The 24,767-nt window shown below is 47.3% G+C and overlaps 1 protein-coding gene across 2 annotated transcripts in view; it reads right to left on the bottom strand.

Moving 5' to 3' along the window:
* Positions 1 to 347: 347 nt before the first annotated feature.
* arhgdig (Rho GDP dissociation inhibitor gamma) overlaps positions 348 to 24,767 on the bottom strand; it is a 49,725-nt gene continuing 25,305 nt past the window's right edge. For both annotated transcript variants that reach the window (XM_090197899.1, XM_090197898.1), the window contains exons 2-6: positions 23,237 to 23,410; positions 21,741 to 21,824; positions 12,106 to 12,182; positions 6,203 to 6,266; positions 348 to 5,807 (exon numbers count right to left, since the gene is read on the bottom strand). In XM_090197899.1, coding sequence (XP_090054025.1) covers positions 5,608 to 5,807; positions 6,203 to 6,266; positions 12,106 to 12,182; positions 21,741 to 21,824; positions 23,237 to 23,405 — 594 coding nt within the window. In that variant the 5' untranslated portion in view covers positions 23,406 to 23,410 and the 3' untranslated portion in view covers positions 348 to 5,607. The remainder of the gene's footprint in view (positions 5,808 to 6,202; positions 6,267 to 12,105; positions 12,183 to 21,740; positions 21,825 to 23,236; positions 23,411 to 24,767) is intronic.

The following is a 24,767-nucleotide window of genomic DNA, read 5'->3' as shown; positions in this document are numbered from 1 at the left end:
GCCACCTTTCCAACAAGTCAGTTTGTCAAACTACTGCCCTTCTAGAGCTGCCCGGGTCAACTGTAAGTGCTGTTATTGTGAAGTGGGAAACGCCTAGGAGCAATAACGACTCAACCGCGATGTGGTAGGCCACACAAGCTCACAGAACGGTACTGCCGAGTGTCTACGGAGATTTCATGGCTGTGTGCTCGATTTCATACACATGTCAGCAACGGGTGTGGCTGAAATAGCCAAATCCGCTAAATTTGAAAGGGTGTATATATAGAGTGTACCTTCACCTATCGTCCGCTTATTCGAGTGCCTTATTTGGAATGATGTTGAGTCCACATGTTCAGACAGACAGGAAGTGGCTGATTAAATCACCTTTATTAAAAGATACAAGATGCTGGAATACCAACACTTTAGAATGCAGAAGTACTTTACACACAGGCCCAGGCTTGTGTCCAATATGGCCCCTTATTCCCTATATAGTGCACTACCTTTACACACAGGCCCAGGCTTGTGTCCAATATGGCCCCTTATTCCCTATATAGTGCACTACCTTTACACACAGGCCCAGGCTTGTGTCCAATATGGCCCCTTATTCACTATATAGTGCACTACTTTACACACAGGCCCAGGCTTGTGTCCAATATGGCCCCTTATTCCCTATATAGTGCACTACTTTAGACCAGAGCCATGTTCCCTATATAGTGTACTCCTTTAGAACAGAGTCCTATTCCCTATATAGTGCACTACTTTATACTACAGCCCTATTCCCTATATAGTGCACTACTTTATACTACAGTCCTATTCCCTATATAGTGCACTACTTTATACTACAGCCCTATTCCCTATATAGTGCACTACTTTATACTACAGCCCTATTCCCTATATAGTGCACTACTTTATACTACAGCCCTATTCCCTATATAGTGCACTACTTTATACTACAGCCCTATTCCCTATATAGTGCACTACTTTATACTGCAGCCCTATTCCCTATATAGTCCACTACTTTTAACCAGAGCCCTGAATAGACCAGACACCTAATCATGTGTATATATCTGAATCTAGCATTGTGTTTGTCCTGTTAATCACCCTGTGAATGACTCTCTATGGGTCCAGGTTAACACTCTATAAAGGGAACAGAATGACTATGGGTCCAGGTTAATAGAATGACTCTCTATGGGTCCAGGTTAACACTCTATAAAGGGGAATATAATGACTCTCTATGGGTCCAAGTTAACACTCTATAAAGGGGAATAGAATGACTCTCTATGGGTCCAAGTCAACACACTATAAAGGGGAATAGAATGACTCTCTATGGGTCCAAGTTAACACTCTATAAAGGGGAATAGAATGACTCTCTATGGGTCCAAGTCAACACACTATAAAGGGGAATAGAATGACTCTCTATGGGTCCAAGTTAACACTCTATAAAGGGGAATAGAATGACTCTCTATGGGTCCAAGTTAACACTCTATAAAGGGGAATAGAATGACTCTCTATGGGTCCAAGTCAACACACTATAAAGGGGAATAGAATGACTCTCTATGGGTCCAAGTTAACACTCTATAAAGGGGAATAGAATGACTCTCTATGGGTCCAAGTCAACACACTATAAAGGGGAATAGAATGACTCTCTATGGGTCCAAGTTAACACTCTATAAAGGGGAATAGAATGACTCTCTATGGGTCCAAGTCAACACACTATAAAGGGGAATAGAATGACTCTCTATGGGTCCAAGTTAACACTCTATAAAGGGGAATAGAATGACTCTCTATGGGTCCAAGTTAACACTCTATAAAGGGGAATAGAATGACTCTCTATGGGTCCAGGTTAACCCTCTATAAAGGGAACAGAATGACTCTCTATGGGTCCAGGTTAACACATTATAAAGGGAATAGAATGACTCTCTATGGGTCCAAGTCAACACTCTATAAAGGGGAATAGAATGACTCTCTATGGGTCCAAGTCAACACACTATAAAGGGAATTAGAGTCCATTTGGAACACAGCCACAGTAGTAATAACAAAGGTATTTTTGATCTAAATCCCTGTAAATATCTGCGGTATCCTTGGCAACCCATTTCAATCTGCAGGTTGGTTTTTTTTCTTTTCAAAATCACAACGTGACAGTAAAACAGTCTTTAAAGAAAGAAGAGATGTGAAACCATGCAACACTCAACAAGCCCACGTTACAGTTACTTCTGGGTTCGCCACCGTTTTGAATGGCATCATCAATATCATCATCAATATCATGATCATCAATATCATCATCATCAATATCATCATCATCATCATCATCAACATCATCATCATCATCATCAACATCATCATCATCATCATCAACAACACTTACAACACCATAAGACTTTACACAATAGTGACAAGGACGTTTTGACGTTTTTTTTGGGGGGGGGGGGGGGGCAGCATCGATCAAATCTCGAAGACTTCATCCACTGAGTTTCCATGACAGGACAAAACGGGTCACGTCGTAGATAGAACGGAGTTCTCTTCTGTTTCATTAGTTCGTTACCCGAGTCCATCGCTGCCTTTAGGCCTCATGCTTGGTGTTAAAGGGGGACAGTGACCCCGAGCAACAGATATACACTACACTTCAGCAAACTAACCACTGGCACCAAACGCTAACCTGCTGCTCCCAGATCAGTGTCTAACCTGCAGCTCCCAGATCAGTGTCTAACCTACTGCTCCCAGATCAGTGTCTAACCTACTGCTCCCAGATCAGTGTCTAACCTGCTGCTCCCAGATCAGTGTCTAACCTGCTGCTCCCAGATCAGTGTCTAACCTGCTGCTCCCAGATCAGTGTCTAACCTCTGTGTTGGTACCAAACGCTAACCTGCTGCTCACAGATCAGTGTCTAACCTGCTGCTCCCAGATCAGTGTCTAACCTGCTGCTCCCAGATCAGTGTCTAACCTGCTGCTCCCAGATCAGTGTTGTGCCACCATTCCATTCATTGTCATGTTTGGATGCCAGGAAGTAGCTAGGAGTGACATGATGGTCCAAGCATACTGATATACCCAGGCTAACCAATCACCATCGTAACATTCTAATTTACATTCTGACTGGAATAATCATGTCATGATACTTTGGGTGCTAACAGTGGCGCCCATTAAGGAACCTCCAACCCAGTTGACCCTCTACTGTACTGTATAGATATGTCTCAGGGTCACTACCTAACAGAGAGGTAAAGACACTGTGTAGGCTACTTCTGTTGGGCTGTATTCTGTAGCGACTACTACAGAGCATATTGTACACATCACAATCACATTTTCTTCATCATAGCCAGACAACAGGCTTCCTCAGGATGTTTACATGATGTTTAATGGGAGATGGTTGATACATGGTGAATGGCGTTATCTTTTAAAGAGCAACTCTCTCAATAGGCAAAGAGGCAGACATTGGGGAAATGACATTCAAGCAGCATTGAAAAAATAGAGCAACTATAAGGGCAAACCTGAGAAAACAACAGTTGTCTGTTGATATGTTACCATGGTAAAACTCCTCCAGACAGCGTGAAACCATGTTGTTTTACATGAATCCAATAACAGCTCAGGTGTGTCAAGTATAACAGAGACAGAAGGCAACTGAAAGACACAGTAACAGAAATTAGATTCTAGATGTAGGACTTAGAAGATGGTCATTCTAGAACTATAACTTAGAAGATAGTCATTCTAGATGTAGAACTTAGAAGATGGTCATTCTAGATGTAGGACTTAGAAGATGGTCATTCTAGAACTATAACTTAGAAGATGGTCATTCTAGATGTAGAACTTAGAAGATGGTCATTCTAGATGTAGGACTTAGAAGATGGTCATTCTAGATGTAGGACTTAGAAGATGGTCATTCTAGAACTATAACTTAGAAGATGGTCATTCTAGATGTAGGACTTAGAAGATGGTCATTCTAGATGTAGAACTTAGAAGATGGTCATTCTAGATGTAGAACTTAGAAGATAGTAATTCTAGATGTAGAACTTAGAAGATGGTCATTCTAGATGTAGCACTTAGAAGATGGTAATTCTAGATGTAGGACTTAGAAGATGGTCATTCTAGATGTAGAACTTAGAAGATGATATTTCTATAACTATAACTTAGAAGATGGTCATTCTAGACGTAGGACTTAGAAGATGGTAATTATAGATGTAGAACTTAGAAGATGGTCATTCTAGATGTAGAACTTAGAAGATGGTCATTCTAGAACTAGAATTTAGAAGATGGTCATTCTAGAACTAGAACTTAGAATATGGTCATTCTAGAACTAGAACTTAGAAGATGGTCATTCTAGAACTAGAACTTAGAAGATGGTCATTCTAGATGTAGGACTTAGAAGATGGTCATTCTAGATATAGGACTTAGAAGATGGTCATTCTAGAACTAGAACTTAGAAGATGGTCATTCTAGATGTAGGACTTAGAAGATGGTAACTTCTTGAGGAGTATGAGACACACTGTTGTCAAACATTCTAACTGATAACTAACATTACAAAGGGCTGCTCCTTGAAACCTTGTTGAACTGGCAATTTTCTGAATAGAACACTTTAGAATAACCTTCTAGAATGTGCCTCTCCCACTATGGGGTGTAAATACATATCCATACTCCAACTTCACTGTATGAGTGAGTCCCACGGGTTTAACTACATTTGATCCCCTTCAGTTAACACACTGTAGTAGAGAGCATCAGATTACATCACAAATAGACAAGTGGATCTCCACCTACAGCTCACACCCCCTGCCTCCCAAAATGGCCCCCTATTCCCTACATAGTGCACTACTTTTAACCAGAGCCCTGCGTGTAGTGCACTATATAGGGAATAGGGGGCCATTTTGGGTTGTAGCCCACGATGTTCGGTTGTCTACTATGATGTGATACTGGTTTGGTTTATGACAACATCCTCTCTGTCCCGTTCTAGACCGTGCCTAACCTAACTTCCTGTTTACACCTTTCATACCGGCCTCTGTCTTTTACTATTATACAGGTGGGCCTTGGAGGGAGGGGGGAGAGGAGGGGGGAGGAAGAAAGAGGGAGAGACAGTCCTTCTAAATGAAGAGGGAGAGAAGGATGAGGTCTCTATCCATCCCAGTCCTTCTAAATGAAGAGGGAGAGGGGAGACACAGGGAGAGGGAAGCATGGAGAGAAGGATGGGGTCTCTATCCATCCCAGTCCTTCTAAATGAAGAGGGAGAGGGGAGACACAGGGAGAGGGAAGCATGGAGAGAAGGATGGGGTCTCTATCCATCCCAGTCCTTCTAAATGAAGAGGGAGAGGGGAGACACAGGGAGAGGGAAGCATGGAGAGAAGGATGGGGTCTCTATCCATCCCAGTCCTTCTAAATGAAGAGGGAGAGAAGGAGGGAGAGGGGAGACACAGGGAGAGGGAAGCATGGAGGGAAGGATGAGGTCTCTATCCATCCCAGTCCTTCTTGATGGAGGAAGGAGGGATGAAAGTGGGGGAGACGGGAGAGAGAAGGGGTAAGAAGGAAGGAAGGAAGGAAGGAAGGAAGGAAGGAAGGAAGGAAGGAAGGAAGGAAGGAAGGAAGGAAGGGGAAAGGGAGAGGTGGAGACACAGGGAGAGGGAAGGAGGGAGAGAGAAATGAGGCTCCTCTCTATTCGTCCCAGTCCTTCTTGATCCCCAGGTTCCACTCCCATGAGAGGTGGTCGGTCTTGTCGTCGTCAGTGAAGTGGGACTTGATGTGGTAGCTGCCTCTGACAATCATGCCTTTGGGCGCCTCCTCCACCGGGGTCATGAACTCGTGCTCCTCCACCCGCGGCCCGTAGCTGCCCACCATGTACATCGCCTTGTCCACTGCACGACACAAAATGGACGCTCAGTTGCACACTTGCTAGCCAGGTTTTAGGTGAATGTGGGGGAAACTGTGACAATTTATGTCAGTGACAACATACCAAATGGTGGCTCAGTTGAACCGTTGGTAGTCAGGTTTAGGTGAATGTGGGGGAAACTGACATCTTGTGTCGATGGACAACACACAAAATGGCGGCTCAGTTGCATCGCTGTTAACCCGGAATTAGGTGTACGTGTGGAAACTGTGATGTCTTGTGTCGATGACAACACATAAAATGGCAGCTCAGTTGCACCCTTGCTAGCCAGGGTTTAGGTGTATGTATCAGAAACTGACACGATCTACGGGCCTAAACAGCACAGCGTATCCACAGCTCGGCACAAAATGGGGTCCTCCTTACCTCTGATTCCTTTCCTGTAGGTCAGATGGACGTACTTCAGCCCAGACACAATATCCCTGTTAACCTGGAGAGGAGAGGAGGGGAGGGGAGGGAAGGGGAGAGGAGAGGAGGAACGGAGGGGAAGGGAGGGGAGGGGAGGGGAGTTATCAGGAGCAATAAATAAACAAAGTAAATTCATTGGGACTGGAAATCTGAAATGCATTTAAACACAGTATGAACTTATATGGAGGAGATGAGAGGAGGAGGGGAGAGAAGAGGAGAGGAGAGGAGAGGAGAGGAGAGGAGAGGAGATTGGAGAGGAGAGGAGAGGAGAGGAGAGGAGAGGAGAGGAGAGGAGAGGAGAGGAGAGGAGAGGAGAGGAGAGGAGAGGAGAGGAGAGATTGGAGGAGGGGAGAGGAGAGGAGAGGAGGGGAGAGGAGAGATTGGAGGAGGGGAGAGATTAGAGGAGGGGAGAGGAGAGATTGGAGGAGGGGAGAGATTAGAGGAGGGGAGAGGAGAGATTGGAGGAGAGGAGAGATTAGAGGAGGGGAGAGGAGAGATTGGAGGAGAGGAGATGAGAGGAGAGGAGAGATTGGAGGAGGGGAGAGGAGAGGAGAGATTGGAGGAGGGGAGAGGAGAGGAGAGGAGAGGAGAGGAGAGGAGAGGAGGGAAAGGAAAGGAAAGGAGAGGAGAGTTATCGTATATGAAGTCTCATCAAGAGGCAACTTTACATGACACCCTACTCCCTATTCAGTGCACAATGTTTGACCAGGGCCCTTAGCCCTATAGACCCTGGTCTAAAGTAGTGCCCTTAGTCCTATAGGCCCTGGTCTAAAGTAGCGCCCTCAGCCCTATAGGTCCTGGTCTAAAGTAGTGCCCTTAGTCCTATAGACCCGGGTCTAAAGTAGTGCTCTTAGTCCTATAGGCCCTGGTCTGAAGTAGTGCCCTCAGCCCTATAGGTCCTGGTCTAAAGTAGTGCCCTCAGCCCTATAGGTCCTGGTCTAAAGTAGTGCCCTTAGTCCTATAGGTCCTGGTCTAAAGTAGTGCCCTTAGTCCTATAGGTCCCGGTCTAAAGTAGTGCCCTCAGCCCTATAGGTCCTGGTCTAAAGTAGTGCCCTTAGTCCTATAGACCCTGGTCTAAAGTAGCGCCCTCAGCCCTATAGGTCCCGGTCTAAAGTAGTGGTCTAAAGTAGTGCCCTTAACCCTATAGGCCCTGGTCTAAAGTAGTGCCCTTAGTCCTATAGGTCCTGGTCTAAAGTAGTGCCCTCAGGCCTATAGGCCCTGGTCTAAAGTAGTGCCCTTAGCCCTATAGGCCCTGGTCTAAAGTAGTGCACTATATATGGAATAGGGTGCCATTTGAGGCAAAAAATCCCTAACAGTTGTTTTGGTGGCCTAGTGATGGAAGTCAGTCCCGCTGCCTGTTCAATGGTGCTTCTAAACCATCTCCAGAGAAGGTTTCCTGTTGGCATTTAAAAAGCCCTTTTGTACCTTTATAGACGAGCAGACATGCCGTAGCCTGACACCGCCTGGTATAGAGGTCCTGGATGGCAGGAAGCTTGACCCAAGTGATGTACTGGGCCGTTCGCACTACCCTCTGTAGTGCCTTGCGGTCGGAGGCCGAGCAGAATTCCATACCAGGCGGTGATACAAACAGTTAGGATGCTCTCGATGGTGCAGGTGTAGAACCTTTTGAGGATCTGAGGACCCATGCCAATTTTTTTCAGTCTCTTGAGGGGGAATAGGTTTTGTCGTGCCCTCTTCAGGACTGTCTTGGCATGCTTGGACTATGTTAGTTTGCTGGTGACGTGGACACCAAGGAACTTGAAGCTCTTGACTTGCTCCACTACAGCCCCATCGATGAGAATGGGGGCGTGCTCGGTCCTCGTTGTCCTGTAGTCCACAATCATCTCCTTTGTCTTGATCACATTGAGGAAGAGGTTGTTGTCCTGGCACCACACGGCCAGGTCTCTGACCTCCCTTTTAGGCTGTCTCGTCGTTGTCGGTGATCAGGCCTACCACTGTTTTGCCATCGGAAAACTTGATGATGTATTGGAGTCGTGCCTGGCTGTGCAGTCATGAGTGAACAGGGAGTACATTAGGGGACTGAGCACACACCCCTGAGGGGCCCCTGTGGTGAGGATCAGCATGGCAGATGTGTTGTTACCTACCCTCATCACCTGGGGGTGGCCCGTCAGGAAGTCCAGGATCCAGTTGCAAAGGGAGGTGTTTAGTCCAAGGGTCCTTAGCTTATTGATGAGCTTTGGGGGCACTATGGTGTTGAACACTGAGCTGTAGTCAATGAATAGCATTTTCATTGGTGTTCCTTTTGTCCAGGTGGGAAAGGGCAGTGTGGAGTGCAATAGAGATTGCATCATCTGTAGATCTGTTAGGGCGGGTATGCAAAGTGGAGTGGGTCTAGGGTTTCTGGGATAATGGTGTTGATGTGAGCCATGACCAGCCTTTTAAAGCACTCCATGGCTGCAGATGTGAGTGCTACGGGTCGGTAGTCATTTAGGCAGGTTACCTTAGTGTTCTTGGGAACAGGGACTATGGTGGTCTGCTTAAAACATGTTGGTATTACAGACTAAGTCAGGGACAAGTTGAAAATGTCAGTGAAGACACCTGCCAGTTGGTCAGCACATGCTCGCAGTACACGTCCTGGTAATCCGTCTGGCCCTGCGGCCTTGCGAATGTTGACCTGTTTAAAGGTCTTACCTCACATCGGCTGAGGAGAGCTTGATCACACAGTCTTCCAGAACAGCTGGTGCTCTCATGCATATTTTTCAGTGTTATTTGCCTCGAAGCGAGCATAGAAGTAGTTTAGCTCATCTGGTAGGTAGGCTCGTGTCACTGGGCAGTTCTCAGCTGTGCTTCCCCTTTGTAGTCTGTAATGGTTTGCAGGCTCTGCCACATCCGACGAGCGTCAGAACCGGTGTAGTACGACTCGATCTCAGTCCTGTATTGAAGCGTTGCCTGTTTGATGGTTCGTCAGAGGGCTTTGTGGGATATATTATAAACTTCCGGGTTAGAGTCCTGCTTCTTGAAAGCGCCAGCTTTCCGCCTTTAACTCAGTGCGGATGTTGCCTGTAATCCATAGCTTCCGGGTTAGAGTCCTGCTTCTTGAAAGCGCCAGCTTTCGCCTTTAACTCAGTGCGGATGTTGCCTGTAATCCATAGCTTCCGGGTTAGTCCTGCTTCTTGAAAGCGCCAGCTTTCGCCTTTAACTCAGTGCGGATGTTGCCTGTAATCCATAGCTTCCGGGTTAGTCCTGCTTCTTGAAAGCGCCAGCTTTCGCCTTTAACTCAGTGCGGATGTTGCCTGTAATCCATAGCTTCCGGGTTAGTCCTGCTTCTTGAAAGCGCCAGCTTTCGCCTTTAACTCAGTGCGGATGTTGCCTGTAATCCATAGCTTCCGGGTTAGTCCTGCTTCTTGAAAGCGCCAGCTTTCGCCTTTAACTCAGTGCGGATGTTGCCTGTAATCCATAGCTTCCGGGTTAGTCCTGCTTCTTGAAAGCGCCAGCTTTCGCCTTTAACTCAGTGCGGATGTTGCCTGTAATCCATAGCTTCCGGGTTAGTCCTGCTTCTTGAAAGCGCCAGCTTTCGCCTTTAACTCAGTGTGGATGTTGCCTGTAATCCATAGCTTCCGGGTTAGTCCTGCTTCTTGAAAGCGCCAGCTTTCGCCTTTAACTCAGTGCGGATGTTGCCTGTAATCCATAGCTTCCGGGTTAGTCCTGCTTCTTGAAAGCGCCAGCTTTCGCCTTTAACTCAGTGCGGATGTTGCCTGTAATCCATAGCTTCCGGGTTAGTCCTGCTTCTTGAAAGCGCCAGCTTTCGCCTTTAACTCAGTGCGGATGTTGCCTGTAATCCATAGCTTCCGGGTTAGTCCTGCTTCTTGAAAGCGCCAGCTTTCGCCTTTAACTCAGTGCGGATGTTGCCTGTAATCCATAGCTTCCGGGTTAGTCCTGCTTCTTGAAAGCGCCAGCTTTCGCCTTTAACTCAGTGCGGATGTTGCCTGTAATCCATAGCTTCCGGGTTAGTCCTGCTTCTTGAAAGCACGAGCTTTCGCCTTTAACTCAGTGCGGATGTTGCCTGTAATCCATGGCTTCTGGTTGGGGTATGTACATACGGTCACTGTGGGGACGACGTCATCGATGCACTTATTGATGAAGCCAATGTCTGATGTGGTGTACTTCTCAATGCCATCAGAGGAATCCTGGAACATATTCCAGTCTGTGATAGCATAACAGTCCAGTAGCTTAGCAACTGCTTCATCTGACCACTTTTTTATTGATCTAGTCACTGCTGCTTCCTGCTTCAATTTTTGATTGTAAGCAGGAATCAGAAGGATAGAATTATGGTCAAGTTTGCCAAATGGAGGGCGAGGGAGAGCTTTGTATGCGTCTCCTCATACCCTCGTAAAACTGACTATCCTATCGATCCTTGACTTCGACGATGTCATTTACAAAATAGCCTCCAACACCCTACTCAGCAAACTGGGTGTAGTCTATCACAGTGCCATCCGTTTGGTCACCAAAGCCCCACTGGTCATCCCCAAAGTCAACACCTCCTTTGGTGCCTTTCCTTCCAGGTCTCTGCTGCCAATGACTGGAAGGAATTGCAAAAATCACTGAAGCTGGAGACTTATATCTCCCTCTCTAACTTTACGCATAAGCTGTCAGAGCAGCTTACCGATCACTGCACCTGTACACAGCCCATCTGTAAATAGCACACCCAACTACCTCATCCCCATATTGTTATTTATCTACTTCCTCTTTTGCATCCCAGTATTTCTACTTGCACATCATCATCTGCACATCTATCACTCCAGTGTTCATTTGCTAAATTGTAATTATTTTGCCTCCTCGTTTATGTCACACTGCTATGCTTTATCTTGACCAAGTCGCAGTTGTAAATGAGAACTTGTTCTCAACTGGCCTACCTGGTTAAATAAAGGTGCTCTCAACTGGCCTACCTGGTTAAATAAAGGTGTTCTCAACTGGCCTACCTGGTTAAATAAAGGTGTTCTCAACTAGCCTACCTGGTTAAATAAAGGTGAAATAAATAAAAAATAAAAAGAGAAGAGAAGAGAGCAGAACATAACAGAACCAAACAGAGCAGAGAAGAACAGAACCAAACAGAGCAGAGAAGAACAGAACCAAACAGAGCAGAGAAGAACAGAACCAAACAGAGCAGAGAAGAACAGAACCAAACAGAGCAGAACAGAACCAAACAGCAGAACAGAAAGGTGAAGAGGAGATTGATCCCTGATCTGTTTCACCAGTCTTGTGCTTATCCCCCCAACCCACCAGGTGTCTCCTATTTCACTCCATTATCCCCAGTGTATTTATACCTGGTTTTCTGGTTGTCTGTTGCCAGTTCGTCTTGTTTTGTCAGGTCTTATCAGCGTGTTTCCTGTTTCTCCTGTTCAAGTTCTAGTTTTCTAGTCTTCCCGGTTCCAACCTTTCTGCCTGTCCCGGCCCTGAGCCTGCCTGCCGTTCTGGCCCTGAGCCTGCCTGCCGTTCTGTCCCTGATTGACTCTGTCTTGGACTTACGAACCTCTGCCTGCCGTTCTGTCCCTGATTGACTCTGTCTTGGACTTACGAACCTCTGCCTGCCGTTCTGGCCCTGATTGACTCTGTCTTGGACTTACGAACCTCTGCCTGCCGTTCTGTCCCTGATTGACTCTGTCTTGGACTTACGAACCTCTGCCTGCCGTTCTGGCCCTGATTGACTCTGTCTTGGACTTACGAACCTCTGCCTGCCGTTCTGTCCCTGATTGACTCTGTCTTGGACTTACGAACCTCTGCCTGCCCTCGACCTGCCATTTAAACTGTCCCTATGTTATAATAAATATTCTGAGACCCGAACCATCCGACTCCTGTATCTGCATCTAGGTCAAATGCTGAGTCGTGACAGATGTTCTCACCTTAAAGTGTATCTTCACTCTGTAGTCCACTCCTTCCTTCATGGTGAAACTCTTCTTCTTCAGAGCCTCCGGGTCACCTGCAGGTCAACACCATGACAACGTGAGGTCAACAGATGAGGTTATCACTTCAATATTCAAACACAACAACCAAACTGCTGATGATATCCATATGTTCTCTGTGTCTGGTCTCTGACTGTTCTCTGTGTCTCTGACTGTTCTCTGTGTCTGGTCTCTGACTGTTCTCAGTGTCTGGTCTCTGACTGTTCTCTGTGTCTGGTCTCTGACTGTTCTCTGTGTCTGGTCTCTGACTGTTCTCTGTGTCTGACTGTTCTCAGTGTCTGGTCTCTGACTGTTCTCTGTGTCTGGTCTCTGACTGTTCTCTGTGTCTGGTCTCTGACTGTTCTCTGTGTCTGACTGTTCTCTGTGTCTGGTCTCTGACTGTTCTCTGTGTCTGGTCTCTGACTGTTCTCTGTGTCTCTGACTGTTCTCTGTGCCTGGTCTCTGACTGTTCTCTGTGCCTGGTCTCTGACTGTTCTCTGTGTCTCTGACTGTTCTCTGTGTCTGGTCTCTGACTGTTCTCTGTGTCTGGTCTCTGACTGTTCTCTGTGTCTGGTCTCTGTTCTCTGTGTCTGGTCTCTGACTGTTCTCTGTGTCTCTGACTGTTCTCTGTGTCTCTGACTGTTCTCTGTGTCTCTGACTGTTCTCTGTGTCTCTGACTGTTCTCTGTGCCTGGTCTCTGACTGTTCTCTGTGTCTGGTCTCTGACTGTTCTCTGTGTCTGGGGTTTATAGATTAAATATAAGTCCCAAATGGCACACTATTCCCTATATAGTGCACTACTTTAGACCAGGGCCCTATGGTACCCTATTCCCTACATAGTGCACTACTTTAGACCAGGGCCCAATGGCACCCTATTCCCTACATAGTGCACTACTTTTCACCAGGGCCAAATGGCACCCTATTCCCTACATAGGCACTACATTTGACCAGAACCCACTCTAGAACCCTCTGATCACAGATAATGGGTGTTTAATACATTTAAACTCTACACTTTACCCTGCTGTAAAAGCCTTATCATGGAGGGATACACTTTACCCTGCTGTAAAAGCCTTATCATGGAGGGATACACGGGAGGAGGGGGATGAAGAGGAGGAGGAGGAGGACAGGGGAAGGAGGAAGAAGAGGAGGAGGAGGAGGACAGGGGAAGGGGGAAGAAGAGGAGAGATACATGGAGAGAGATGTAGAGAACAGAGGGAAGAAGGAGGCAGTAGAGATAAAAGGAGAGAGATGTAGAGAACAGAGGGAAGAAGGAGGCAGTAGAGATAAAAGGAGAGAGATGTAGAGAACAGAGGGAAGAAGGAGGCAGTAGAGATAAAAGGAGAGAGATGTAGAGAACAGACGGAAGGAGAGGATAGATACCTGGAGAGAGATGTAGAGAACAGACGGAAGGAGAGGATAGATACATGGAGAGAGATGTAGAGAACAGACGGAAGGAGAGGATAGATACATGGAGAGAGATGTAGAGAACAGAGGGAAGGAGAGGATAGATACATGGAGAGAGATGTAGAGAACAGAGGGAAGGAGAGGATAGATACATGGAGAGAGATGTAGAGAACAGAGGGAAGGAGAGGATAGATACATGGAGAGAGATGTAGAGAACAGACGGAAGGAGAGGATAGATACATGGAGAGAGATGTAGAGAACAGAGGGAAGGAGAGGATAGATACATGGAGAGAGATGTAGAGAACAGACGGAAGGAGAGGATAGATACATGGAGAGAGATGTAGAGAACAGACGGAAGGAGAGGATAGATACATGGAGAGAGATGTAGAGAACAGAGGAACGGAGGAAGCAGTAGAGATGAAAGGGAAAGGACAGCACTGATGTGTTGTGGTGGACACACACACACACACACACACACACACACACACACACACACACACACACACACACACACACACACACACACACACACACACACACACACACACACACACACACACACACACACACACACACACAGCCCTGCCCCCTCCCTAGACCTAGTTTAACAGTAACTCCTGGTATTACCAGTTAACATCAAAGTCACATCAGACAACCATTACACTCTCTCCCTTCCTCCCTCTCTGAAGACAGGATCAGACATTGGTTCCCTGGAGAGTGTTTCTCTCGCTCACCCTCCCTCTCGCTCAGCCTCCCTCTCTCCCTCTTTCCCTCTCTCCCTCCCTCCCTCTTTCCCTCTCTCCCTCTTTCCCTCTCTCCCAGACAGAGAGAACCAGCACATCACACGCGGGTATATCAGGCATCTCTTTTCCCTCTCTGTCTCTCGCTCTCTCTCACCCTGTTTCTCTCAACCTCCCTCCCTCTCTCTCACCCTCTCTGTCTCTCTCTCTCTCTCACCCTCACCCTCCCTCTCCATCCCTACCCCTTAGTTTCCCTCTCTCTCTCTCAACCTCCCTCTCTCTCCATCCCTACCCCTTAGTTTCCCTCTCTCTCTCTCTCTCTCACCCTCTCTGTCTCTCTCACCCTCTCTGTCTCTCTCACCCTCCCTCTCCATCCCTACCCCTTAGTTTCCCTCTCTCTCATTTCCATCAGAAAATCCTTTGACACTATATAGAATAGGTTGTAGAGAGAATGGAGGAGGGAACAGCGTAGAGGAGGGACGGAGGTAGCTCCACCCCCTCTCTCTACTAGTAAAGATGAAGGAGGAGCATGGTGGTAGCTCCACCCCCCCTCTGTCTACTAGTAAAGATGAAGGAGGAGCATGATGGTAGCTCCACCCCCTCTCTCTACTAGTAAAGATGAAGGAGGAGCATGGTGGTAGCTCCACCCCCCCTCTGTCTACTAGTAAAGATGAAGGAGGAGCATGATGGTAGCTCCACCCCCTCTCTCTACTAGTAAAGATTAAGGAGGAGCATGGTGGTAGCTCCACCCCCTCTCTCTACTAGTAAAGATGAAGGAGGAGAATGGTGGTAGCTCCACCCCCCTCTCTCTACTAGTAAAGATGAAGGAGGAGCATGGTGGTAGCTCCACCCCCCTCTGTCTACTAGTAAAGATGAAGGAGGAGCATGGTGGTAGCTCCACTCCCCTCTCTCTACTAGTAAAGATGAAGGAGGAGCATGGTGGTAGCTCCACCCCCCTCTCTCTACTAGTAAGGAGGAGCATGGTGGTAGCTCCACCCCCCTCTCTCTACTAGTAATGAGGAGCATGGTGGTAGCTCCACCCCCCCTCTCTCTACTAGTAATGAGGAGCATGGTGGTAGCTCCAACCCCCCTCTCTCTACTTGTAATGAGGAGCATGGTGGTAGCTCCCACCCCCTCTCTCTACTTGTAAAGATGAAGGAGGAGCATGGTGGTAGCTCCGTCGTGTGGGCGAGCGGTTTGCTGATGTGAACATCCCTGTTTATTATCTATTGTCACACCCTGATCTGTTTCACCTGTCTTGTAATTGTCTCCACCCCCCTCCAGGTGTCGCCTATCTTCCCCATTATCCCCGGTGTATTTATACCTGTGTTCTCTGTTTGTCTGTTGCCATTTCGTCTTGTTTGACCACTCTGCCTGCCCCTGAGCCTGCCTGCCGTCCTGTACCTTACCCTGAGCCTGCCTGCCATCCTGTACCTTACCCTGAGCCTGCCTGCCATCCTGTACCTTACCCTGAGACTGCCTGCCATCCTGTACCTTACCCTGAGCCTGCCTGCCGTCCTGTACCTTAACCTGAGCCTGCCTGCCGTCCTGTACTTTACCCTGAGCCTGCCGTCCTGTACCTGACCCTGCCTGCCGTCCTGTACCTTACCCTGAACCTGCCTGCCGTCCTGTACCTTATCCTGAGCCTGCCTGCCGTCCTGTACCTTACCCTGAGCCTGCCTGCCGTCCTGTACCTTACCCTGAGCCTGCCTGCCATCTTGTACCTTACCCTGAGCCTGCCGTCCTGTACCTGACCCTGAGCCTGCCGTCCTGTACCTTACCCTGAGCCTGCCGTCCTGTACCTTACCCTGAGCCTGCCGTCCTGTACCTTACCCTGGGCCTGCCTGCCGTTCTGTACCATGAACCTGAGCCTGCCGTCCTGTACCTTACCCTGAGCCTGCCATCCTGTACCTGACCCTGAGCCTGCCGTCCTGTACCTTACCCTGAGCCTGCCGTCCTGTACCTTACCCTGAGCCTGCCTGCCGTCCTGTACCTGACCCTGAGCCTGCCGTCCTGTACCTTACCCTGAGCCTGCCGTCCTGTACCTGACCCTGAGCCTGCCGTCCTGTACCTTACCCTGAGCCTGCCGTCCTGTACCTTACCCTGAGCCTGCCTGCCGTCCTGTACCTGACCCTGCCGTCCTGTACCTTACCCTGAGCCTGCCTGCCGCCCTGTACCTGACCCTGAGCCTGCCATCCTGTACCTTACCCTGAGCCTGCCTGCCGTCCTGTACCTTTGCCCCTGTTGCTGTAATAAATATTGTTACTTCGACACGGTCTACATCTGGGTCTTACCTTGATTCCTGATATATATATATTATTGTTATTTTATTGTGTTACTTTTAATTATATTAGTTTTGTTATTGTATTTTTTTATTAATTATTTTACGAAATATTTTTTGTTACTTACTTTTTTTTAAACTCCACATGTTGGTTAAGGGCTTGTAAGTAAGCATTTCACGGTAAGGCCTACGACACCTGTTGTAATCGACACGTGACAAATAAAATTTGACTTGAAGCAAAGCACACAATTCTTCAGGAAAGTTACACTTTCTATTTTATGGTGTACTGTCATGTACAAGAGGCATCAAAGGCCTTTCAATCGATGCTTCAAGATGTCCACCATTGTTCCTGTACCCAAGTAAGCTAAGGTAACTGAACTAAATGACTATCGCCCCGCAGCACTCTCTTCTGTCATCATGAAGTGCTTTGAGAGGCTAGTTAAGGATCACCTCCACCTCCACCTTCCCCTGACAACCTAGACACACTACAACTCACATACCGCCCCAACAGATCCACGGAACACGTAATCGCCGTTGCACTTCACACTGCCATATCCGACTTGGACAAGAAAAATACCTACAGGATGTAAGAATCAGGGGTTGGAACCGTTTCAGTGAACGGAACTGAAAAACAAAGAAAAAAAAATTGAGGAACAGAACCAGAACCGAGAACAAAATTTAACTCTACCGTTCCGGAACAGAAACATTTATTTTAAAAGCATGGGAAACAGTTAATAACAGTTAATTATTTGAAGTTCCGTACATTTTTTCAAACCCTCTGTCACTCAGAAAGGTATTCCAGTGTCTGCCTGCATTCCAGCTGAACATCTTCTGTGTAGGCTAGCTGCCCCTCCCCGTCCCTCTGCCCTCCTGAAGCTTAGTCTACTGTAACTACTGACGTTACAAGCGTGATTCAGAAATTAAGGAGAGATTTTTAATTAGAGAAGAATTAGGATTAACTTGTTCAATGCTAATTAAGAAAACTATCGTTGTCACATTACACATTTGTTTTTTTTAAACTACAAAAACGTGTTTTAATTAAAATGTTGGTGCCGCTCTGCTCACAAGCTTGTTAGCTAGCTCTGGTCTCGCTCTCAAACTCTAGGCGGCATTACGTACTGTATAATGTAATGATGAAGGGCTAGCTCTGGTCTCGCTCTCAAACTCTAGGCGGCATTACGTACTGTATAATGTCATGATGAAGGGCTAGCTCTGGTCTCGCTCTCAAACTCTAGGCGGCATTACGTACTGTATAATGTAATGATGAAGGGCTAGCTCTGGTCTCGCTCTCAAACTCTAGGCGGCATTACGTACTGTATAATGTCATGATGAAGGGCTAGCTCTGGTCTCGCTCTCAAACTCTAGGCGGCATTACGTACTGTATAATGTAATGATGAAGGGCTAGCTCTGGTCTCGCTCTCAAACTCTAGGCGGCATTACGTACTGTATAATGTAATGATGAAGGGCTAGCTCTGGTCTCGCTCTCAAACTCGAGGCGGCATTACGTACTGTATAATGTAATGATGAAGGGCTAGCTCTGGTCTCGCTCTCAAACTCTAGGCGGCATTACGTACTGTATAATGTAATGATGAAGGGCTAGCTCTGGTCTCGCTCTCAAACTCGAGGCGGCATTACGTACTGTATAATGTAATGATGAAGGGCTAGCTCTGGTCTCGCTCTCAAACTCGAGGCGGCATTACGTACTGTATAATGTAATGATGAAGGGCTAGCTCTGGTCTCGCTCTCAAACTCGAGGCGGCATTACGTACTGTATAATGTAATGATGAAGGGCTAGCTCTGGTCTCGCTCTTAAACTCTAGGCGGCATTACGTACTGTATAATGTAATGATGAAGGGCTAGCTCTGGTCTCGCTCTCAAACTCTAGGCGGCATTACGTACTGTATAATGTCATGATGAAGGGCTAGCTCTGGTCTCGCTCTCAAACTCTAGGCGGCATTACGTACTGTATAATGTAATGATGAAGGGCTAGCTCTGGTCTCGCTCTCAAACTCTAGGCGGCATTACGTACTGTATAATGTAATCATGAAGGGCTAGCTCTGGTCTCGCTCTCAAACTCTAGGCGGCATTACGTACTGTATAATGTAATGATGAAGGGCTAGCTCTGGTCTCGCTCTCAAACTCTAGGCGGCATTACGTACTGTATAATGTCATGATGAAGGGCTAGCTCTGGTCTCGCTCTCAAACTCTAGGCGGCATTACGTACTGTATAATGTCATGATGAAGGGCTAGCTCTGGTCTCTCTCTCAAACTCTAGGCGGCATTACGTACTGTATAATGTAATGATGAAGGGCTAGCTCTGGTCTCGCTCTCAAACTCTAGGGGGCATTACGTACTGTATAATGTAATGATGAAGGGCTAGCTCTAGTCTCGCTCTCAAACTCTAGGCGGCATTATGTACTGTATAATGTAATGATGTCATGATGAAGGGCTAGCTCTGGTCCAACGTTAGTTAAGCCAACTCTATGAAGTATCTACATGGCATCATCAGTCTCTCTATGCTACTGTGCTAGCTTATACATGTTGTAGGGAACAGTCACAGACGCTGCTCTCTCGGTCTCTCTATGCTACTGTGCTAGCTTATACATGTTGTAGGGAACAGTCACAGACGCTGCTCTCTCGGTCTCTCTATGCTACTGTGCTAGCTTATACATGTTGTAGGGAACAGTCACAGACGCTGCTCTCTCGGTCTCTCTATGCTACTGTGCTAGCTTATACATGTTGTAGGGAACAGTCACAGACGCTGCTCTCTCGGTCTCTCTATGCTACTGTGCTAGCTTATACATGTTGTAGGGAACAGTCACAGACGCTGCTCTCTCGGTCTCTCTCTCTCTGCCTCTAGCTCTGTGTACCTCTCTCTCTCTATCTCTGTGTACCTCTCTCTATCTCTCTGCATCTCTCTCTCTCTCTGCCTCTATCTCTGTTTCTCTCTCTCTCTCGGATGGTTCTATCACCTAGCAACCAGGTGACCTTTCCCATTTGTCTCAGTCTCAGTTTGTTTGTATGTGTGTGTGTGTGTGTGTGTGTGTGTGTGTGTGTGTGTGTTGGTTGTCCTTTGTGAAATAGAAGATAGTGGTGTATACTTAGATATCGTCTCATTCAAGGGAAGCCCCTCCACACCCACCCACACACCCACCCGTACAATCACCCACCCACCCTTACAATACCCACCCACCCACCCTTACAAATCACCCACCCACCCACCCTTACAAATCACCCACCCACCCACCCTTACAATCACCGACCCACCCTTACAATACCCACCCACCCACCCTTACAAATCACCCACCCACCCTTACAATCACCCACCCACCCTTACAATCACCCACCCACCCTTACAATCACCCACCCACCCACCCTTACAAATCACCCACCCACCCTTACAATCACCCACCCACCCAACCTTACAATCACCCACCCACACAATCACCCACCCACACTAGTCGTCCACATGAGAACACACACACAAACACTATCAAACACACATACACACACACCAGACACATCATACACCAGACACCACACACACCAGACACACACCACACACCAGACACATCATACACCAGACACCACACACACCAGACACCACACACACCAGACACACACCACACATCATACACCAGACACCACACACAGATGGATGGTCCTCCACAGTTCCCTGCTCTGTGGGAGGATGACATCATCATGGCTCTGCAGGATGGGGCGTTAAACCTACATTATCATGCTGAGCTGTCCCCTGACACACACACACACACACACACACACACACACACAAAGAGACAGGGAGACAGATACACACACAGTCCCCTAGAACAGGATCCAGCGCCTGGTCTTCTTCTCCATCCCAGAATAACAATGGAGCAAAACCATACATAGCCTCATCCCACTGCACTGAATTCATTCATATTGGAGCCTCATCCCACTACACTGAATCCATTCATATTGGAGCCTCATCCCACCACTGAATTCATTCATATTGGAGCCTCATCCGACTACACTGAATTCATTCATATTGGAGCCTCATCCCACCACTGAATTCATTCATATTGGAGCCTCATCCCACTACACTGAATTCATTCATATTGGAGCCTCATCCCACCACTGAATTCATTCATATTGGAACCTCATCCCATTACACTGAATTCATTCATATTGGAGCCTCATCCCACTACACTGAATTCACTCATATTGGAGCCTCATCCCATTACACTGAATTCATTCATATTGGAGCCTCATCCCACTACACAGGAGAGGGATGGAGGATGGTGACATAGTGAGGGCAGGAGAGGGATGGAGGATGGTGAGATAGTGAGGGCAGGAGAGGGATGGAGGATGGTGAGATAGTGAGGGCAGGAGAAGGATGGAGGATGGTGAGATAGTGAGGGCAGGAGAGGGATGGAGGATGGTGAGATAGTGAGGGCAGGAGAAGGATGGAGGATGGTGAGATAGTGAGGGCAGGAGAGGGATAGAGAGATAGTGGTGAGATATGATAGAGAAAAGGATGGATAGGGATAAAGGAGTGGTATTTACCTGAGAGGTCCATGGTGATGGGACCAGGGATAAAGGAGTGGTATTTACCTGAGAGGTCCATGGTGATGGGACCAGGGATAAAGGAGTGGTATTTACCTGAGAGGTCCATGGTGATGGGACCAGGGATAAAGGAGTGGTATTTACCTGAGAGGTCCATGGTGATGGGACCAGGGATAAAGGAGTGGTATTTACCTGAGAGGTCCATGGTGATGGGACCAGGGATAAAGGAGTGGTATTTACCTGAGAGGTCCATGGTGATGGGACCAGGGATAAAGGAGTGGTATTTACCTGAGAGGTCCATGGTGATGGGACCAGGGATAAAGGAGTGGTATTGACCTGAGAGGTCCATGGTGATGGGACCAGGGGTAAAGGAGTGGTATTTACCTGAGAGGTCCATGGTGATGGGACCAGGGATAAAGGAGTGTTATTTACCTGAGAGGTCCATGGTGATGGGACCAGGGATAAAGGAGTGGTATTTACCTGAGAGGTCCATGGTGATGGGACCAGGGATAAAGGAGTGGTATTTACCTGAGAGGTCCATGGTGATGGGACCAGGGATAAAGGAGTGGTATTTACCTGAGAGGTCCATGGTGATGGGACCAGGGATAAAGGAGTGGTATTTACCTGAGAGGTCCATGGTGATGGGACCAGGTGCTTGGTCACACATCAGGGTCAGTCTGGTGACCTGGACATTGGGAATGGTCAGGTCTGAAAAAACACACACAGAGAGGGTTCAGAGAGGGTGTGTGTGTGTGTGTGTGTGTGTGTGTGTGTGTGTGTGTGTGTGTGTGTGTGTGTGTGTGTGTTCTTGTTGATAATATTGAGTTATAGCTATTATTAAAGCAGCAGTAACACCAGATACCAGGATGAATCAACTAGATACCAGGATGAATCAACTAGATACCAGGATGAATCAACTAGATACCAGGATGTATCAACTAGATACCAGGATGAATCAACTAGATACCAGGATGATACTGTGGTCTCTGATGCAGGGTCCAGTACCGACATTACTGTGGTCTCTGATGCAGGGCCCAGTACCAACATTACTGTGGTCTCTGATGCAGGGCCCAGTACCAACATTACTGTGGTCTCTGATGCAGGGCCCAGTACCAACATTACTGTGGTCTCTAATGCAGGGTCCAGTACCAACATTACTGTGGTCTCTGATGCAGGGCCCAGTACCAACATTACTGTGGTCTCTGATGCAGGGCCCAGTACCAACATTACTGTGGTCTCTGATGCAGGGCCCAGTACCAACATTACTGTGGTCTCTGATGCAGGGCCCAGTACCAACATTACTGTGGTCTCTGATGCAGGGCCCAGTACCAACATTACTGTGGTCTTTGATGCAGGGCCCAGTACCAACATTACTGTGGTCTCTGATGCAGGGCCCAGTACCAACATTACTGTGGTCTCTTACTGTGGCCAGTGTGTCTTACACAGTAACACACTGGCCACAGTAACACACTGGCCACAGTAACACACTGACCACAGTAAGACACTGACCACAGTAACACACTGACCACAGTAACACACTGACCACACTGACCACAGTAACACACTGACCACAGTAACACACACTGACCACAGTAACACACACTGACCACAGTAACACACACTGACCACAGTAACACAGTAACACACACTGACCACAGTAACACAGTAACACACTGACCACAGTAACACACTGACCACAGTAACACAGTAACACACACTGACCACAGTAACACAGTAACACACTGACCACAGTAACACACTGACCACAGTAACACAGTAACACACACTGACCACAGTAACACAGTAACACACTGACCACAGTAACACACTGACCACAGTAACACACTGACCACAGTAACACAGTAACACACTGACCACAGTAACACACTGACCACAGTAACACACTGACCACAGTAACACACACTGAACACAGTAACACACACTGACCACAGTAACACACACTGACCACAGTAACACACACTGAACACAGTAACACACACTGACCACAGTAACACACTGACCACAGTAACACACTGACCACAGTAACACACACTGACCACAGTAATACACAGTAACACACACTGACCACAGTAACACACTGACCACAGTAACACACTGACCTGCCACCACTGGTCCAGCTCCTAGTAGAGTCTGTTTGTATTTCCTGAGACTCTCATCATCCTTGTCTAGTTCCTGTATCTCCTGCAGGCTCTTCTGGGCTGGTGGAGTGTAGTTCAGGTCTGTCTCGTCGTCCTCCTCTCCCACAGGCTTCTCCTCCTTATCCGCCATCAAACCTGCATGGGAACACAGGGTATCAACACAATCAGAGACCCTGCATCTCTCTCTCTCTCACTCTCTCTCTGTCTTTCTCTCTCTGTCCATCTCTCTCTCTCTCTCGCTCTCTCACTCTCTGTCCATCTCTCTCTCTCTCTCTCTCTCTCTCTCTCACTCTCTTTCTCTCAATGTCCATCTCTCTCTCTCTCACACTCTCTCTGTCTTTCTCTCTCTCTCGCTCTCTCTCTTTCTCTCTCTCTAGGATCTTCATTTGATCTCCCTGTTGTTGCTACAGATGTAGGAGCTTCATTTGATCTCCCTGTTGTTGCTACAGATGTAGGATCTTCATTTGATCACCCTGTTGTTGCTACAGATGTAGGATCTTCATTTGATCTCCCTGTTGTTGCTACAGGTTACAGGTGTAGGATCTTCATTTGATCACCCTGTTGTTACTACAGGTTACAGATATAGGATCTTCATTTGATCACCCTGTTGTTACTACAGGTTACAGATGTAGGATCTTCATTTGATCACCCTGTTGTTACTACAGGTTACAGATGTAGGATCTTCATTTGATCTCCCTGTTGTTGCTACAGATGTAGGATCTTCATTTGATCTCCCTGTTGTTATTACAGGTTACAGATGTAGGATCTTAATTTGATCTCCCTGTTGTTGCTACAGGTTACAGATGTAGGATCTTCATTTGATCTCACTGTTGTTGCTACAGGTTACAGATGTAGGATCTTCATTTGATCTCCCTGTTGTTGCTACAGGTTACAGATGTAGGATCTTCATTTGATCACCCTGTTGTTGCTACAGGTTACAGATGTAGGATCTTCATTTGATCTCCCTGTTGTTACTACAGGTTACAGATGTAGGATCTTCATTTGATCACCCTGTTGTTGCTACAGGTTACAGATGTAGGATCTGCATTTGATCACCCTGTTGTTACTACAGGTTACAGATGTAGGATCTACATTTGATCACCCTGTTGTTACTACAGGTTACAGATGTAGGATCTTCATTTGATCTCCCTGTTGTTGCTACAGGTGTAGGATCTTCATTTGATCACCCTGTTGTTACTACAGGTTACTTACAGTGAACAGAGTACTGTAAGGGGTTATCATGTTTAACAGCTTGTGGTGGGATACAGAGTTGTTTGTATGGTTAATTATCTAGAACAGAGCAGCTCTGAAAACACACACGTGCACGCACACACACACACACACACACACACACACACACACACTACAGGATGACATAATGCCTTCCACCTGTCTAGATGGGGTCAACTACCCGTGGAGGATAGATGTGTGTGTGTGTGTTCTCTCCCGAGTGTCTGTTATTTACAGCGTCTCCATGACAACCAGGGTCGAA

Source organism: Oncorhynchus mykiss, chromosome 13 (genome assembly GCF_057628025.1).
Source record: "Oncorhynchus mykiss isolate SJ-2025 chromosome 13, ASM5762802v1, whole genome shotgun sequence".
Lineage (NCBI taxonomy): Eukaryota > Metazoa > Chordata > Actinopteri > Salmoniformes > Salmonidae > Oncorhynchus > Oncorhynchus mykiss.
This window is presented reverse-complemented; position numbering and strand designations above follow the sequence as displayed.